Raw genomic sequence first — 19,204 nt, forward strand, 5'->3', positions numbered from 1 at the left:
GTACGGAAGCCTCGAGAGGGTCACATCAATCATGGTTACCAAGTTAAAAATCACAACAAGCCCTGATAAGACTTTGTGAACAGATCACCTACAATGTCAGCTTCCTGACAACCTCTCCAAAACACACACACACACATTCACACGGACAACGTGGCAATTCGTTACTGTAATCACAGCGTGACGTCAGAAAGGACATTACAGGCCAGGACAGGCGGACTGGTCTGATACAGGGTGTGAGAATAAAACAATACGCACAGAGAGGAAAATCAAAAGATGAACAGAACAAAGACAAGACTGATAAGATCCCAGTCAAAGATAATGTGCTATTTTTACCTCCTTCTTTCACGAACATGTCAGTGTTACTTGTGCCATTTGTGGTGATAATTGCCAAAGTGATGACAGCAAGGAAATGACCTAATGGGAAAGGTGTACATGTGTGTTGAATGGGCAGAGAGAGTGTGTGTGTGTGTGTGTGTGTGTGTGTGTGTGTGTGTGTGTGTGTGCGTGCGTGTGAGTACATGTGTGAGCATTATTTTGTATCCACTATAGCCATGTGAGTGGGGGAGGAAGTGGCAACGCGTTGTCCATCCTTGTTTACAGTCTTTGTGATAAGGCCCATTACACTTGACCATCACTCCATATTTGGCCTGAATGGACACATGTGCCTTTGATGATGCTTAATGTAATGTTTGGATTGTGGATTCAACCCTGTGATGAAGGGAAATGTATATAATATAAAAATTTGAATTTGTACACAACATATCAGACACACAGTAGCTATATGTAATCATATAGCCTGAGCAAAAAGTACATTTTCAAAGTGGATGTTTGATTTCCTCTAAATCAAGTCAGAGCCCAGACTAACTTCTTAACTCACGTCCACTTCAAAGCATTAATGATTGTTTTGTCTGCAACGTCTGAGCCTGACGTCTGAGCTCCTGTACAGAAACAGCTCATTTTCATTCAGACCTCACGCTTACTGTTGCCAGTCATGACCCGTGCAGATGGTCTGAGCCTGGCATGGCCGGGGAGAGAACAGGGGTTTCCCAAAAAACACCAGACAACATCAAAACATGAGTATTAGACAGGATGATAAGTCTGCCCTTCCCTCGGGCTACAGGCTGTCTGGTCGTCTGGCCCCATCCCTCCGCCTGCAGCCTCACACCAGTCCAACAAACAGCAACAAAGCTCGGGATTAGAGCAAACTATGCTTATTCAAACCACTGGGCAGACATTTGTGAGGGCATGAAAATTGTATTAAGCGAAGGGTTTAAAAAACTCAAACTTGTTTTTTCCATCCTACAAACATCACTGCCTCCTCCACAGCTCCACTTCCCATTCCTCGCCTAAAGTTTCTCAGGCAGCCCCCCGTCCCCTCCATGCCATCCCTCCCTTTCTATCTCTCTCTTCCTCTCTATCTCTCCCTCTCTCTCTCTCTCAGACATGGGCAGGGTAGGATATCCCGACAAAGCCGGGCTGTACAAACACAGCTCTACGACAGGAAGGACTCCCAGCCCTGAGAGAGGAATTTCCCCTCAGAGCACACACACTAATGCACACATGCTTACACACATACACACACACACACACACACACACACACACACACACACACACACACACACACACACACACACACACACACACACACACACACACACACAAACACACACACACACACACACACACACACACACACATACATGCAAGTGTCCACAACCCTGACACACGCAGATGGATTCAATATTACCTTGGTGCCAATATGTATGTCTCTATATACCATGCTTTCATTCAGCACTGAAAATATTAGGTCACTGACCATTTGATACTTCATTATATTTAGCCATTTTGTACTCTTTAATAAAATAACATTGATTCATAATTCATTAATTTATTGAGGAATTATTGCCAGAACTTGCCAGGTTCTACACTTTCCTGCAAATCAATGCCACATTTTTACATGTTCAGCTGACCAGCGGGTTAGCAATTAAAACCAAATTACATAGTTTAGGTTTTTAGGTAAACTGCCTCAGAAATAATTGGATAATCATAAAAGAATTATAGACCTGTTAAATATTGGTGTTACCACAAATTAAATATTAAACTATAATACTGTAGACAACAGTTTATCATAAAGAGCATAGATGTAGATTCACTGCAGTTAAGCTATCAGTTGATATATTATTAATTCAATAAAAAATTTCTACTATTTATTCACCAGCTCATTTGATTTGATTAGTAATTATTACTTTATGGTCTTGGCCCACATTTAATCATTTATGTTTTCCCTGCTTTCACCAGGCAGCACCACCTCACCACCTCCTGCTAATCCATATATACAGTAATAATGAGCGACGGGTGTGTTCAAGTATTCAGAGCAGTGATTAGTTCAGGGAGACAGATGCTGGTTCACCTACATATTAATTAACTCTCTCAAGAAGTAAATGACTTGCTTTTGTCTCCATCTTTTTAAACCGATTGTTCGGAAATGAAACATCTGTTTTTAAAACTGCTCTGTATTTTTTGGGGGGTTCATGGTTAAGCCTGTATGCAGTAATTAAACCAACTCCCATAATCCTCTGTGCACATTTAAAATATCAATCAACACAATAAAAATAAAGCTTGTTGTTGTTTTTATACACCTGCTACATCAGAACACTCAAGTAATTACAGACGCACAAAGGCAAATAGACTGAAATCAAAACACAAAAACACACAAACACTCTCACACACACACACACACACACGCACGAGTATGCAAACAGTTGTCATGACAGCAGCTGGGTCTGTGCCGGATTGGATGGCTGACACCTTACCTGCACTACCAATTAGCAGCAGAGGTAACCACAGTAACAATGACATTACTATTCCAGAGACAAAGCTGCAGGTTCACATTATTTTAAGATGCAGACATATAAATATGAGAGTATATGTATTTTAGCACCAGCGTGACATAAAAATGTTCTCCGACCTCTGAGGCTGCTACAGACCCATTGTGTCACCGTTTGGGTCTTAGCTTATAACAACAGATGAAAAAAAATGAACCTCTTTGGACCATCTTCTTTGACTTGATAATTTTCTTAATCCACAAGAGACACACCCGCTGCCTCTGCTGGATCAGGACGTGGCCAGTGCCCAGGAGAGTAAGCCACAGGATCTTCTGCCGGCTGATTTGTGAATTTCTGCGGATATGAGCCAAAGCAAGTCATCTCCCTGTCCTCAGGTGGGACACACACACACGAGACAAGGAATTAGACCCCCGATGTGCAGCCATCGACCCCACCCTGCTCTGATGACCCCGTCTCTATTATTACATGTCTCTGCTCTTGCATTCTCGCCGTCTCTTCTGTTTTTCTTTCATTGTGAACACAATTAGCATTAGACTATATCCTCCCCTCTTTGCCCTCACTCCTTTTCAATTTACCCACAGCCACTGCTGCCACCATGTCACCACGTCTTCCTCCAAATTCACTGTGGAGCTATACATAAAGACGGCATTAAAAGTCATGTATTCAGAATCCTATTCAGTGACACTACAGATGTGTTATCATCTCCAACTGGTGCAGCAATATATAGTTTGTTTTCTGTTGTAGTGGGACAAGGTGGAAGTACTTTTAATCCATGTATACAGTTAGTTAAGTCTAGTAACATAGGGGCCAAGCCCCCTTCAGAGGTTCACAAGATAAACCTAAACTGTCCTGATTTAAGTAGTGAAGGAAAAATAAGTTCTCCCACTAAAAAACATTAATTTTATTTTTTATTTTTATTTAATCTTTGCTCTTCTGTGAAATATTGTATGATTGAATCTTTCATAGGTATCTAAATAAAAACATATGAGAGGTTGACAGGCCAAATGTCTGTGGCGGAACAAGAACATGTTTCACTACACTTTCATATACATACACCATAATACATAATATACACCCCCCTTCCATACACCACCCCCCCCCCCCCCCCCACACACACAAACACACACATGCACACACAAACAAACACATACACTACGTCATGCTGCTTATGATTCTCTCAACAGTGTGGATGAGCCATCATGACACAAACACGCACCCCCCCCCCCAACACACACACACACCCAAAACACCTGTGCCCCCACACTGAGATCATCCACCGACCGCCCCGCACCTTCCTCCCTTATCTGACTCTCACTTCCCTCTTCAGTGAGACGCCCCTCTGCACTGCTTACATCAACTTTACCCTTTTACTCATTAATCTCCACTGTTTCTACCACCCTCCACCCCTGCTTCACATCCCCCCCCCCCCCCATCACAAGCCAGACTGACACAACCCCACCCCCTCACCCCCTTCTCTCCGACTTCCGCAGGAAATTACCTCGTCTAGCCACTGGAAATGCTTCACAACCACGGCTGCACTTTCAGAGTCATTATGAGGGAGAAAATAGAATGTGGTGTGTGTGTGTGTGTGTGTGTGTGTGTGTGTGCGTGCGTGCGTGTTTGTTTGTCTGTGTGTGTGTGTGTGTGTGTGTGTGCGTGTGTGTGTTGCCAGATTCCTCATGTCTTGATTAAACATAAAGTCGGATTATTTTATAAGTCTTAACTTGTTTAAGAGCTGAATTAGAATAATTCTTTGGTTTTGTCAGACCTGACTTTTAAGTGCCTACAGACAATAATTAACAGACATCGTCGACACTCTCCTGTTTTTTAAATCATACCTTAGGCCATAACTGACCATATGGACTCATACACTGACATGACAAACTGTGGAAAAACAGCAGTAGCTAAAACATTGACAATGCCTCTGCTCTATTCAAATGTCCAAGTAAGTTATAAGGGTACTTTGGCTTCCATCCATCTGGTTTTTTTCGCACTATTTAATTCTTGTGTATAAAGACATCTGTAAATTTGAAAAATCTTGTAATATCACAAAAAACGTTCCAACTCTGAGGCTGAGAGTTGAAAGTTAATCAATAAAAAAAAGTGACAAATTGTAATGGAAACCGACACAGAAACTAAAAATATGTTTGATTTATTGTAAAACTATAATGAGTCACAGGATGTTGTGTTAGTGGACGATCCTTCATATTCACAGAGTGAATCAATCATATGAGTGCGTTTAGCCCTGAACTCAGCACCGACCACTTCTGATCATCCTGTCTAAATCCTGACACACATGAACCACGAGACTTAAACATTCACATATGACTCAAGCTTAAGTGTAGATGGAAAACAAGATTGTTAAGCTCCTAATGTCAATACGGGAAACCAACACAAATTTTGAATATTAATCTCCATCATGTTCTCAATATTGTCTTGCCTGTTTGAGGTTCGGTGCTATTTTGATTGTGTCCCCTTGTTTTCTGCCTCTTTTTCTGTAATGGTTTGATAGCATCCGACTGGAAAATTGGATCACCAGTGGTTAATTTGCCCAACCAGCTCCTGATGTTAGCACAATGGCAGTGGATGGAAACAAGCGTTGTTTACAATTTTCTTTTGCCAAATGTCATGAAATGTGGGCAAAATCTGCTCCAGATTTGGATGGAAAAACCCCTGGTGCAACAGAAAGCCACCAGACAATGGCTGAGGCCGCCAAGTGGGATACTGTCCATCCATTATCCTTATCCGCTGAGGGTAAGCTGACATTTGGGCAAGATGCAGGATACGCCCTGGACAGGTCGCTAGTGTATCACAGGTTGAGGCAAACAACCCGTCATGCTCACATTCATGCAAATTCATAGACTCTAATTAATCTCAACCCAATCTGCATATCTAGACTGTGGGAAGCTAGAGTTCCTGGAAAAATGTTCACACGGACACAGGGAGAATATGCAAACTCCATGCAGAACGATCACAGGGAAATTCTAACTGAGCATAGCCCTAATCAAATGAAAGTGCGTGTGTCGGACATTTAATAATATGTCACAATCCGACACCTGCTGAGACTGAGACATGTTTCTTCAGGTTGGTGAAAGTGGTGACTACTGAACTGAAGGATGTATGGAAATTATATGTATGGGAAATCATGGACATTAAAGTGGCACTTGTGATTATTATTTGTCTTCTCTGCTGGAATATGTGAGCTAGATTGACAGCCATACAATTAACTTCTTCAAAAAACACACCATAGATTACCGTAAAGATGATTAAATGGCTTTTCAGTGATTGGATGACAGGTAGAATAAAGTGGGGATCATAAACCCATCAGACAGACAGAGAGAGAGAGAGAGCAGGGGCCTATAATGATTTGATAATGAGACACCCTGATGTAAGTTTGACGCACCACAGGTAAGAACATGAGTGTAACGGACCAGAGCCAGAGGGGAATCATGAGACAGGCTTGAAATCATCAAGAGGATATATACAGAGAACATGTTTCCCAATGTGACAGCTAAAAATGTTTGTGGTTGTTCCTGTTAGGATCGGGGAACACAAGAGACCACAGCAAGACGGGGAGGATTTATGTCGGCTGTGGTGCAACGCTGCCTGGTCTGTGTAATCCACAGGGACGTGAACATCACAGGAAAGAGAACAACACAACAAGGAGAACAAAAGGTTCGCAATGAGCGGTTCAAACGAGAGAGGGCGAGCAAGGTGACGTGTGAGAGCAGTTGGAGGTGGAGGGAGGAGATGAGATATGACAAGATCGATGGCGCTGAAATGAAACTATTTGCTGTGTGTCCTTTTAAAGGGATGTCTACCTGAAATCTGCATCCAGTGACACACAATGACAGATCCGCAGACAGGCGTACACTGTAATTCCACAGCCTTGATGTAAATCAAGGCTCCTTTGCCTCTTTTCTCTATTAATAAAGTGGCTCCCGCTCTCAATCCAATTTGCACACAAATGAAATCATTAAAACATGCTTCCCTGGAGATGTTTACCGCCGAGTTATAAACTTATCTCTAAAAAACACAAGCAGCAAATCCTCAGGGAATTAACCTTCTTTGTGTTGCGTGTGTGTTGGCTGATGAATTCATGATCTGTGCGTTTGGGCGTGTCTGTCTCAGGGACAAATGAAAAGGCTGTGAGGAGAAATGTGCATGTATATGTGTGGTTGTGCGAGTTCGTACGTGTGCGTGCGTGAACATAGCTGCAGTTGTGTACGTACAAAACAACGTGCACGGCAGTATCAGCGTACACACAGGTATGCAAGGCTGTGTAGCAGTCAATTAAGGGACAAAAGAGTCCGGAGCACAAATGGAGAAAGAGTGAAAGAGAGACTCGGGAGAGAAAGAAAGCTCTGACTATGCTCCTCTGTGTTCGATTCCCTCCGCTGACTTCCCCAGGCTCGGCTCCCACACACCAGGAATGCACAGGTTTAGACAAAGTGTGTGAGTCAGTCCTGTACGATGATGTCTTCTGTTTAGTTTCAGTAACGGAGAGTAAGTGCATTTACTCAAGTACTCTACTTCAGTAAAATGAGGTACAAGGTTAGTTTGACAAAGATTGTGAAGGAGTCTTAAAGGAAACCTGGCGAGAAGGTTGTGACGTGACCTGGATCTCCTTCAGCTCTCATTGTGAACACGTAATGGGCGTTGATGCAATCAGTTCTACATTATGTACAGAGAGTGGAATAACAGTGGAGAACATAGAGACTGACAGGAAGCGTGGAGCTACAGCTGATACACCTGAACTTATTTGCATGACGGCCACATTTTGCATGTTGAACTCAGTGACGTGCATGAAAAGAGGCTGTGAGAAAGTGCTTAGAGAGCTCCAGCTAAATTCCCCAAAAACCCACAGATATTCTCATTGACTCCTCCTGTTGTCTGCTGCCATACCCGACACAATAAATAAACAATGTCACATCCAAGACTTACACATGAGCAACTCAATAACAACGAGACTATTCACAAACAATGTCATGATTGCTCTGGATATTAAACAGGGACGAGACTGTGACTGTGCTCTTATGAAAACTGAGGCACAGTGTGGTCTGGGAACTATCTAGAAAAAAGGTGAAGTGAATACACTATGTGTTGAGGATGATATTATGGAAAGCAGTTGTCTTTGTTGGACGGCTGACCGAATAGAGAGCGACAGAAATAGTGCTGAGAGAGTATGACACAATAATGTCACATATCAGAGGTGGAAAACAACAATATAGTTAACTACTATTGTATTTAAATATAATGCATTAAATTTGCTTATAGAAACCACACATCAAGCCACGAAGTTATCTGCTCTGAATATCTTGGCATTTAGCTTTGGTGGTAATAATACGAATATATAAAAGACAATTACGTAAATGCAGGATAGATACATTTAATACAAAATACATTTACAGCCAGAGACAGTTGTGGAACAAACACACACATGCACACACACACACACAAACACACACAAACATACACACACGGCCGTGTCTCAATGACTTCAGAGTTACTCTAACCATATTTTCTACTAGCCTAACCTACCTACGTATCCTACACATAACCTTAACTGAAACCAACATTTTACTCTAATCTACTTGATCTAAACCTAACCTTAAAACAAGTCTGCACTTTAAATTCTAATGATTTACGTAATGGGGACGTGTTTTTTGTCCCCATAAGGAAGACAAGTCCTCATTATGTGACTAAACCGAGGTTGGTCCCCACAACATGACTGGACCACACACACACACACACACACACACACACACACACACACACACACACAGTGAATGAGACTCTTTCCCAGGAACAGCCACTTATGGCCTCTGGCGCTGAACCTGACCATGAATGATTTTTTAACACTTGATGATTATAAACGGTGGGGACTTCACTGTGTTCACTTCATGTGAACAGTATTTCTATAGCAGCTATCATATTGTCATTTGTCACAGGGGCTTTTAACCAACAAAAGAGCAGGTCTTTACCAGACCTTGATGAACTAGTTCTGAGTCACAAAAGTTCAGGAAACTTCAGATGCAGTTCCCACATGTGTTTAAACAGAGGTCTCAGGAGGATGAAAAGAAACATCCACAAACTATCACCACCTAATAATCAGCTTTGCACTCCAATCGACTTTATCTTTTCCCTCCTGCTTCATTCCCCTTTTTGTTCCCTGTCGATAAACAGATTCATCAGGATCAAACTCTATCTTGGCAGCTCGCTCTTCTTCCCCTCATCACCCAAACAGGTTCAACAGTGAAACCGCCAACAGAGACAGGGCTTACAGAAGATGACCTTGCGGTTATGAAGTCTTTGAACTTTTCCAGTCTCTGCGGAGGTGCCGCAGCCAAATCATACCAGACCTAAGAGTGTCTGTGATTTTAAATCTGGGGTCAAAATGGAGCCACGTCCCCCAGACTATTTGTGAGATTACTGCTGACCAGGAGGCAAAGCTAAAATCTGGTTTAACATCCAAAACCAGACAAAGGAAACAGCAAAGACACGCTGCTACATCCTCTGTCGTTCTGGTTTTTATATGAACAGGATGGTTAACCTGCACTGTCTCCATAACAAGGTATCAGGTTATGTTGTTCTCATGATATCTTGTGATGTATTGGGACTTTTTTATGAATTTTCACACCTACTTTCAAAGGTATATGTGGACATTTTGGGAAATTAATCATTTGGGTTGGATAATAAGACCAGTACCTCTCAATATCCATCACCGGTACAGATCTATAGCCAAAAGGGGATAAGCTCAGCAAAACAGAGCATATTTCCAGAAACTCCAGAAAATGTCTGGACCAAAGTTTCTGAACAAACTCGGCAGTTCGCTTTTCACATATGAAGAACGCAGCAGGAGATTGTCCACATCAGACATGTTCACAACAATGTCCGAAACATTAAGCCGAGGGAAAGGAGCATGCAAGAGGCAGGACATGAAGTTTCAATTCCACTGCGGAAATGACGTGTTTACAACACATCGATCGACACCGGCGTTGGCTCACATCTATAAGAAATAAGAAAAACTGTCTCTCGCTGTCCCTTGGTCCATCCATGCAGCCACCAAAACATTGAATGTGTTATTTCCACTGTACATAGCCTTGCTCTGTGATGTTTGTCTAATTAAGCCTCTCAAAAATGTCTTTAGATCGAAATGTTGCTCCATTTATCGATCTGTCCATGTTCATTGCTATGGTCCCTAACAGATTGTCCCTCGAGTCCTCACAGCGATTCATGAGATATTTGTCTTCTTCCAGTTTTGAGCCCGCCGCGTGCTAGAAAAATCATCAACACGCCCACTCGCTTATTGTAAGTTATCCAGACATTTTCCGGCTATACTGTCACAGTTATAGCCGTGTGGTGTTTGAATATAGTTCAACTTCTCTTTTCAGGGTTTGAAATGTTTGAGATAGAGCCAGTTCTTAAACGGTGACATCAGTACATGGCTTGAGCTTTAACCAGAGTGATCACAACAAAGACTTAAGGAAGCCTAACAGGGACGCAACCCTCCAGGCAATCTTGATAAGATTATACGCAAACTTAACACACAAAATTACAACTGTGAGCACATACATAAACAAGCACACACAGACACACAAACACACACTTATTTCCCGTAAGAGATTAGTGAAAGAGTAAGTGAGAGGGGGCAGGGGACAGAGAGAGCTCACCTTACCTCCTAATGACTACACTCACCTGTTCATCCCCTCACCTGGGGCAGGGATATCACTCTCCCTCTCTCACTCCCTCTCACCCTCCCTCTTCACCCTCCTCCTCCCGGAGATGGCCAGATAAAGCGAGTCTTTCAGCCGAAGATGCTGCCTCTGTGCGACCCAGCTCTCTCTCCCCTGCAGCCCAGCCCGCCCTGCGGCCCGGCCCTGTAACCAATCCAGGTAGGCTTTCTGACGGGGGAACTTTCTCACACTCTCACCTGCCAATCACACACCTCCCCGATGTACAGCAGGAGGAAGAAAACACAAGGAAAGTGTGACAGACACACGCAGCATGCATGCAGGCACAAACTAACATACACACACACACAAAATAAACTGTCCACAGATAAGGGAAGATAATTGGCTCTGGGACAAAGAGTCTCACAGGTAAATGGGCTGATACTAATCAAGAGGCAGAAACCTAAGAAGAACTCAGTATAGCATTCTTGTGTATACCGTGTGTGTGTGTGTGTGTGTATTTGTGTGTGTGTGTTTGTGTGTGTGTCTGTGTGTGTTTGTGTGTGTGTGTGTGCTCAGCTCAGTGGGGATCGGTAGGACTCTTGGACGCCTAAGGGCCCAAGTGGTCAGGGAAACCTTGAACCACAGCTTCTGTCTTTAGTCACTCTTAATGTTTACTATACAAAGTGATGCAACACAACTCTGAGCAGATGCACAACAACTAAAAGAGACAAATGTCTACGAAGAGATGCAACACAAATAAAAAAGAGAAAGAGATCTAAAATGACTACAAAGGGTGTCAGGCTACATATGTAAAGGGGGGAGGGGGGTATTATTCTTGTTTGTGCTCAGGGATCCATTATCCACCATGTAAGAAATACATGTGTGTCACGCTCTGTGTGTACCTGAAGCCTCGCCTGGGATTTGTGCGATATTACAAACATTATTACAACAGTGTGACTGTGAAGGAGAACCACAGGCCCTTGTGTTGCACTTCAGTTATACATTGATTATTAGAAACAAGTCAGTCGTGCTGGGAGCAGATATAATGTTGACGAGAGAAAGAAAGAGAAGACAGCAGGAGGTCTTTTCTTTGATGGAAATGGAAAATCTAAGAAACAAACAAAACCCTCTTATATCCAGAGACAAATTGTGTCTCACCACAGGCAGCGCTAAGACGCTTCCTCCGAATGATCATGAAAATATTATGCTGCAGCTTTTTGTAAATGACTTTGCTTTCTACTTGTTGTTAGCACGTAACAGGCTGTTGCCATGTGGTTCATAGTGTTGTTTGTACCTGCTGCCAATTGACCTGCTTTTAGACTCATTCATCAAAGACTGACCCACAAAAATATGTGTTAATCAACCACCCGATCACACCCACAACCTGCCGCCTGTCTCTCCCACCAGTCTGAAGCCTTCTGGTGCCTGTTTCTTGTTTGACAAATCACATATATGAGCAGGCTTTGGTTGTGTAGACGCAGAAGACGTTGACCAATATGCTTTAGCTTCATTTGCATTCACAAGAAGATAATTAATAGAGATTGGCCAAAATGTCATCCAGACCTAAGACCCTTACAAAAGATATTTCTGTGGTTTGTGTGGATACACGTTCATATCCGCTGTCTACACCAGAAGCCCCAATATATTGGCTGTTGCCCCTAGAGGCTAATACGCTTTAAGGAGATAGCCGACGGCCATCGAGATTGACTTATCCATAACCCCAACACCATCACACCTGACCTTTAGCCTCTACAAGCACCATGACCGAGCACCTGTGTGCTTTCACTGGAAAAAGTAAGAGCCCCTCTAAATGACAGTATTTATGACACATTGACATTAGAGCTTACTCTAATGTCCCTGCAAGGATTCCAGGTCTCAAATCAAACAAGAAAATCAACACTAAATCAATGGGTGCACATGATAGGCACCATTTCCTTTACATTTTAGTCCAACAAGTATTTTCATGATAAAGGTCAACCACTATTTAAATTGGTAAAGAAGCCAACAATCCTTCAATAGTACTCACTACTGTTTTTCCTCCCTGCATGACTGGGTAACAAGTAAAGACACAATAATCGATATCTGCTTCTCTGCTGCTCTCGCCTCCTGTTGTTCTAATTGCAGATGAATTGGTCTGCTCTTTATTAAGGACATGAGGGACGGAGCAGCCGGCGGTGTGAGGTCGGATCCAGACACAGATTTTTTCGATAAAGAAATCCGTGGGAGACCAGATGATTTTAAAGGGCACACATTTTTCCCTTTTGTTGTGTTTATTTAGCAGTTTTGATATCGATGAGAAGATCCATTTCCGGTACCAAAAATCATCTCAGTGTAGTTTTATATCTCATCTCTCTGGAGTTGTAGCATTTTGTGTTGGTCGCTGATCAGCTCATCTAGCCAGGTTATCCTCAAGTAACAGCTTTGATCCTACTTTGCATATGGAGATGGTTAGTGAGCAATGAAATGAGCAGAATTGTCCCCAGTAGTAAATTCAGACTAAAATACTCTACACCCATCCTTTAGTCTCTCATATTGCTGTCCTGTGCAACAATATATTGGTTTCCTGAGGTCCAATGATTGTGCAGCAATTACAAATTTGTATGTCTTGTATATCAGTGACAAGATGACAACTTGATATTGTGTTGTTAATAAAGTTAAAACAACAACAAACAAAAAAAGGTTGGATGGTGCGTACAGGTGGCATCGAAAATATTGTATTATTGTCACTTTAATAATCTTTGGACTCCTCCGATTTATCTTGGGGATCCTCGGGGGGAGTCCAACCAATCTGGAGCTGAAATCATCTCTGAAATTGAATATTTCATTTCATCAAAGTGTATTGATATTTTTATGGATATAGTTTTTTTCCCCTGCAAAGTGACCAGCATCTGCTATGAAACACAATAATAAAATGTTGATGTTGAATTTTGTCTGTGAACTACCTGAGCAGATGTTGTGATAAGGTGAAATACGCTGTGGTTCCTGTAATTGTTTCCACGTCGTTCAGGTCGATACTTTCACACACACTGAACGATGAAGAAAGTATAAAATCACGTGAACATGAACTCAGCCTCTGACAGACATTGTTATTCCACACAAGCCTCACGTTGAGTGTACTGTTGTACTTCAAGCTTAGCCTGTTCCCTTGGTAACCATACTGATAACCAGCACTGCCCCTGTACTTACCGGCCAAGCGTATTTGAAGGGAATGACAATGTGTCCATTAGTCCCATCTTCTCCTCTTCCTGCTCCTCCTCCGTCGTGTCCTCTGTGGCGGAGCGACTGGGAGTTTCCACCCAGGATCCCTGTGTTGCCTGACCCGAAGGTGCAGGTTCCGGTCGAGGCGACCCGGGCCTGGTACTCCTTGAGGCAGGCTAGGAAGAAGGTGTCACATTGGTCCCTGGCAGAGCAGCGCTGCCCCCCGCCGCTCTGGAGGTCGCAGCAGTCTTCGGTCTCCAGGAAACCGTGTGGGTTCTGGAAGTTGCGGATCTGAAGTTCGAACATCCCCACAGCCAAAGCAGCCTGAGACCGGACAGAGAGGAAAGAGACAAGTGGTTACATCAGGTTCTCTTTGGTACATAGTGATTCAAATCCAGAACAGGCAAATTCAATTTAAGGGTATATTTCTAATCCAGTCTGCACACTGAGCCCTTGTTTAACTTGGATTATATAAAAATGGCAGCCTTTGTCTTATAAGAAGTAAAGTTTGCTGAAAAAGTTTTTCTCCATCCAAGTTTACCTTAAATTCAGCAGAATAATAAGCAGAAAGATAGAAACGTTGAAAGAAACGTTCCAGGGATATAACAATAAAAGCTGGTAGAGGACACACACAAACACAGACACACTCACACACACACACACACACACATTGGCCAAAGACCTTCAACTGACGGTAATATTAGTCGCAAAGTTGAGCATTAAGGTGGTTTAAATTAAAGTTGACAAGTTACATTCACACAATTGATTACTTTAATAAAAAAATTAAATACAACTTTATTAATTTATGTGTCAATAACTCTAAGAATTTTTAATTTTTTTGGTGAGGAAGAAAATCCCCAGTTATCAATGTATGAACTGGAGAAGGAACCAGATCTCCACTGTGTGTCACATGTGCTCATATAGACCTTACATATAGACATAAGACGGATAACAACAGGGAATTTTCACTAATAAAAGTTGACCTAACAAAACATTACTATAGTCAAAATAAAAATTGCTGAGGCATGAAGAAACTGTGAGATCCAACATTCATGTTTCTATAACATCTCACTACTTCTGGGAATCTGCAGCGATTTTTATCATCGGTTTATCAGAATGTGACTAAATAAGAGTCGTCAGAAGACTATAGATATAGGAAACATGACTATAGATATAGGAAACATGACCATAGATATAGGAAACATGACTATAGATATAGGAAACATGACCATAGATATAGGAAACATGACTATAGATATAGGAAACATGACCATAGATATAGGTAACATGACCATAGGTATAGGAAACATGACCATAGATATAGGAAACATGACCATAGATATAGGAAACATGACCATAGATATAGGAAACATGACTATAGATATAGGAAACACGACCATAGATATAGGTAACATGACCATAGATATAGGAAACAAGAGGTTGTTATCTCCACTAAGGGTGTTATGGTTTCATCTGCGTTTTTTTTTTCTTTTTTTCGCAGCTTTAAACAAAAACTCCTGGACGCGAGCCATGAAACTGTGTTGGCTAGAAACCTGTGATCATCCAAATGATAATCTCTCATCTTTCTTTCTCTCTTTCTTTACAACCACTCCCTTCTTATTCCCTCTTCCCAGGGGACGATGACACTGGGAACCTGCTCACACTCCTTTTCTCTCCTCTTCCTCTTCCTCCTCCTCTTCCTCCCTTCTTTCTCTATGTGGGAACAAGCTGTATTGCTCCTGTCATTTCTCTTTCTGCGGCCATCATCTCTTCTTTTGCATTGTTTCCATTCTGCTTTTCATCTGCCTCCTTTTCTTTTCTCTTTTTAAAGATGGATGGAGGACACACACACACACACACACACACACACACACACACACACACACACAAACACACACACACACACACACAGTAGATTTAACAAGCCCCCCTGAGAGTCTCGGAGCAGCAGGGTCAGGTATGTGCCTGCGTGTGTGTCTGTGTGTGTGTGTGTGTGTGTGTGTGTGTCTGTGTGTCACTGTAGCCAACAGACAATGGATTTGGCTTCTTCCGACAACTGCAAATCCCCAAAAATAAACCGCTGTTATCTCTGTTTGTCATGAAACTCCTGCTGGTGAATAAATCTGAATAATTCACAGCCACAAACACTAAACTAATGATCGCTCATTACTGTGGGCCCCAAGAATCAGAAATGCATGTCCCCTGCAGTGTGGTGCACTCAATCATGGACGGTAATCACCAAGACCAATGAGATCTCATGTGTCCGCCAGAATCTCAGTCGCCCCATTGTGTGTGGCTGTGTTGTCCCTCTGCTGCACCCTGTCCCTGAGAGGGGGGGGTGGGGTCAGGGGGATGGAGGGGTGCAGGGAGGGTGGACTCATCGACATCAAAAGGCTTGTGGAGATACAGTGGCGCTCATCACTCTACATCGTCCTTTCTTCCTCTCCTACTCTCACTGCCTGAGCCATTCCCCACATACCAGCATTTCAGCGCCTCAGTCTGACCAGAGAGAGGGAGAAGGGGGGGGGGGGGGGGGGAGAGGGGGAGAGAGGGGGAGAGAGGTCCCAGCCGAGGCTCAAAGCATCTCTGCAGGAGAGCTCTGGAAGTTAAAGGTTCACTTCACCTAAAAGCACCTGAACTTTAACTGTGCAAGGCCGGTGAGACCGGTCGAAAAGAAGATAAAGCAAAGGTTCAAAACCAAAATAACCCGTAACAACAATTAAAAATAAAGATAATGTAATCCTGTCAAACAAAGGGCTGGAGGTGTCAGCTGGTCCCAGATAACTTAATTCTCAACAGCAAAAGCTACTTTCAAATTAACCATAAATATTTACCACCATTTTATTTGTCCATAAGTATCACATGTAATTACTTCTGTCAACATAAGTGGTTATTTGTGTGTTATTTAGCAGCATTTCACAATAACTACTGGAAGCTGGGTGGAAGGATGTGATAACGGTCTGGGGAGAACCTTTTAAATGTTGGTGAAGATCTGGATCAGGCTGCTGACATTGAGAGACAGGGCTTTTTGTACATTTCATCATTTTCCCAGATTATGATTCAGGGATCTTGATGAAAACAATCAGGCATATTCAGGGAAACGATGAGTGTTTGCAGCTTGATTGAATTTAATGGGAATGTTGAACCTTGTCTTAGGTATGTGATCTTTTGAGTGTCATTCTACTTATATTTGGAAACACATTGATTGGGTTTGTCAAATACACATTTGTGGCACATGAGCAAATTAAATTTAAGGTTTGATGCTTGATTTATCATAGAAAATGTTTTAAAAAACACCCTATATTAACAGATATCCTGCTTTTTGCTTTTTCTTGTGTTATATGAGAATAAAAATTGATTTTATAGGTACATTTTCTCTCTGATGTTGAGATTAAATTGATTTATTTCAGATATAAGAACTATGACAGAAAATAATATAAAAAATTTGAAACTTTTCACACTTGGGAGATGTCTGAAGTTAAAGTATAATCTAATCTTGTTTTGAAAATATGTTTTAGTTTGAATATTAATGCAGTTTCCACTGCTGGAAATCACCTTAAAACAGTGTAGTGTATCTTTACACTGCAGTGTGTTGCTTGGGAGTAATAAACCTGGACATCATGCAGAGACTGCCGGACATCATTTATGATTCACACTGTTCTAAGCAGGTTTACCCATCTCCCCTGATGAGGACGGTCTCCTGTTGTCTGCATAATGAATGGTCACCAGCAGCAGCAGAGGAGCCTGATTGTGTGTGTGTTTCACTCTGCAGTGCAGTGGAACGGCGGATCGGAGGGAGTGGAGTGTGTTGTTGCTCAGCTGTGAAGGGGTTGTAGAGGTGCAGCGAGAGACACGCAGAGCTGCCTGAACGTTCAACATTCACACGGCCCCGAGTTTATTCGGCTGTGGCCCCCGAGCTCCACACACACCCAAGAAGCAGATGCTGGATGTGAGTTCAGTGTTTTAAAAACACACGTGCACACGTGCACACACACAGTCATACATGCACACTCTGGATCACCTCAGGGCCTGTTCCTGCTTCTGCAGAGTCCTGTCACACATCCTGATCAGACCATCAGACCTGCAGCTGCCTGACAGCTCACAAGAAATGTATTCTGTTTTTGAATATTTTTCCCCTCCAGTATTTGGTGGCATGAAGTCTGAAGCTTTTCAGTTTGCTATGAAAAAGCTTGTCAAAACCATTTATTCATGAAATTGCATTGACTTTTGAATTAATGTGTGGCACTGCAACACAAAAAACATTAAAATCTGCATGTTGTCATGAAGAGTAATTCATTTTCATTCTCGTTTCTTAAGACATGAAGTGCCTTGGATACCTTGAAAAGCACCATATAAATGAGAGCTATTATTAGTATCTACTAGAAGTAATAGTAGTAGTAGTAGTAGGAGTAGCACTAGTACTAGCAGTAGTACTAGCAGTAGTGGAAGAAGAAGATTAAAATATCTGTCAATGCACTCCAGCAGGATGAGGATGCTTAGAGATGCAGGTGTAATTCTTTATTAACCGAGAAGAGGAGCATTGGGGGTGAGGTTGGTTTAATTAGTGTGATGTTTGACTGGAGATCCAGCAAAGTCCCCCCTTAAGTACCCAGGCTTTATATATAGCACTGAAATACTGAATCATGTGCAGCAACTGATTGCTTTTTATCTCTGCTTGATTTCTGTTTTCTGCTCCTTTTTCTTGAGTGAGCTCTTAATGATACTGAAAAACAATGGGATTTTGCTAAACTGATCATATTTGCTGTGACGAGCTGCTAAAATTAGATTACAACAGTTCCTCTTTTGCGTGGGATCATAGACGAGCGCGGTGAAACAACAGGTGGGCACAGCGCCATGTAGGAGCAGAATGAGGGCAGCACAAAGAGGAGTGTGTGTGTGTGTGTGTGTGTGTGTGTGTGTGTGTGTGTGTGTGTGTGTGTGTGTGTGTGTGTGTGTGTGTTGTGATAGGAAAAACACGCTGAACCACAGTTAAAAGTGAGCTTCGAGGTTTTAAGACCATGACGCCCGAAATAGCACTTAATCGGTGGCTTACCTGAGGTTGTATCGTCAGCGCCACGAGGAAAATCACAGTCCGCTGCAGGTGGAGGTGTCCCCGGTGTCGGTGAGTCCTCATGTCCGTCCTCTCGGTGGTCTCTCCGCTCCGGTTTCTGGGTTCGAGCCGCGTTATCCCGTGCGCTCTCGGGCTCTCCATCACTGCGTCAAGGGGGTTGGGGACTGTGCTGTGCGCTCTGGCCGCGTTGGCGCTGGTGAAGGTGGTGGTGGTGGTCCCCCCTTTCCTCGTCCCTCCCTGCGTCCCTCCGTGTCGCCCAGCTCTCCTCCTTCTGCGGTCTTAAACCCTGCAACTCCCGCAGAGCCACTTCATCGCTTCCAGCTCAGAGAGACCATAACTAACCTCTGTCTCCTTTTTGATTGATCCACCACCCACCCACCAGCCGCCCACCCACACACACACCTGATCACC

General features: G+C 42.8%; 1 protein-coding gene across 1 annotated transcript in view; it reads right to left on the minus strand.

The window, feature by feature from the left end:
• LOC128439696 (protein jagged-1b) overlaps positions 1 to 18,934 on the minus strand; it is a 39,959-nt gene extending 21,025 nt beyond the window's left edge. Inside the window, exons 1-2 of the mRNA XM_053422086.1 lie at positions 18,776 to 18,934; positions 13,711 to 14,046 (exon numbers count right to left, since the gene is read on the minus strand). Of these exons, the coding sequence (XP_053278061.1) occupies positions 13,711 to 14,046; positions 18,776 to 18,934 (495 nt within the window). The remainder of the gene's footprint in view (positions 1 to 13,710; positions 14,047 to 18,775) is intronic.
• Between the last annotated feature and the right edge of the window lie 270 nt (positions 18,935 to 19,204).

This window comes from Pleuronectes platessa, chromosome 5 (genome assembly GCF_947347685.1).
Source record: "Pleuronectes platessa chromosome 5, fPlePla1.1, whole genome shotgun sequence".
NCBI classification, from domain to species: domain Eukaryota; kingdom Metazoa; phylum Chordata; class Actinopteri; order Pleuronectiformes; family Pleuronectidae; genus Pleuronectes; species Pleuronectes platessa.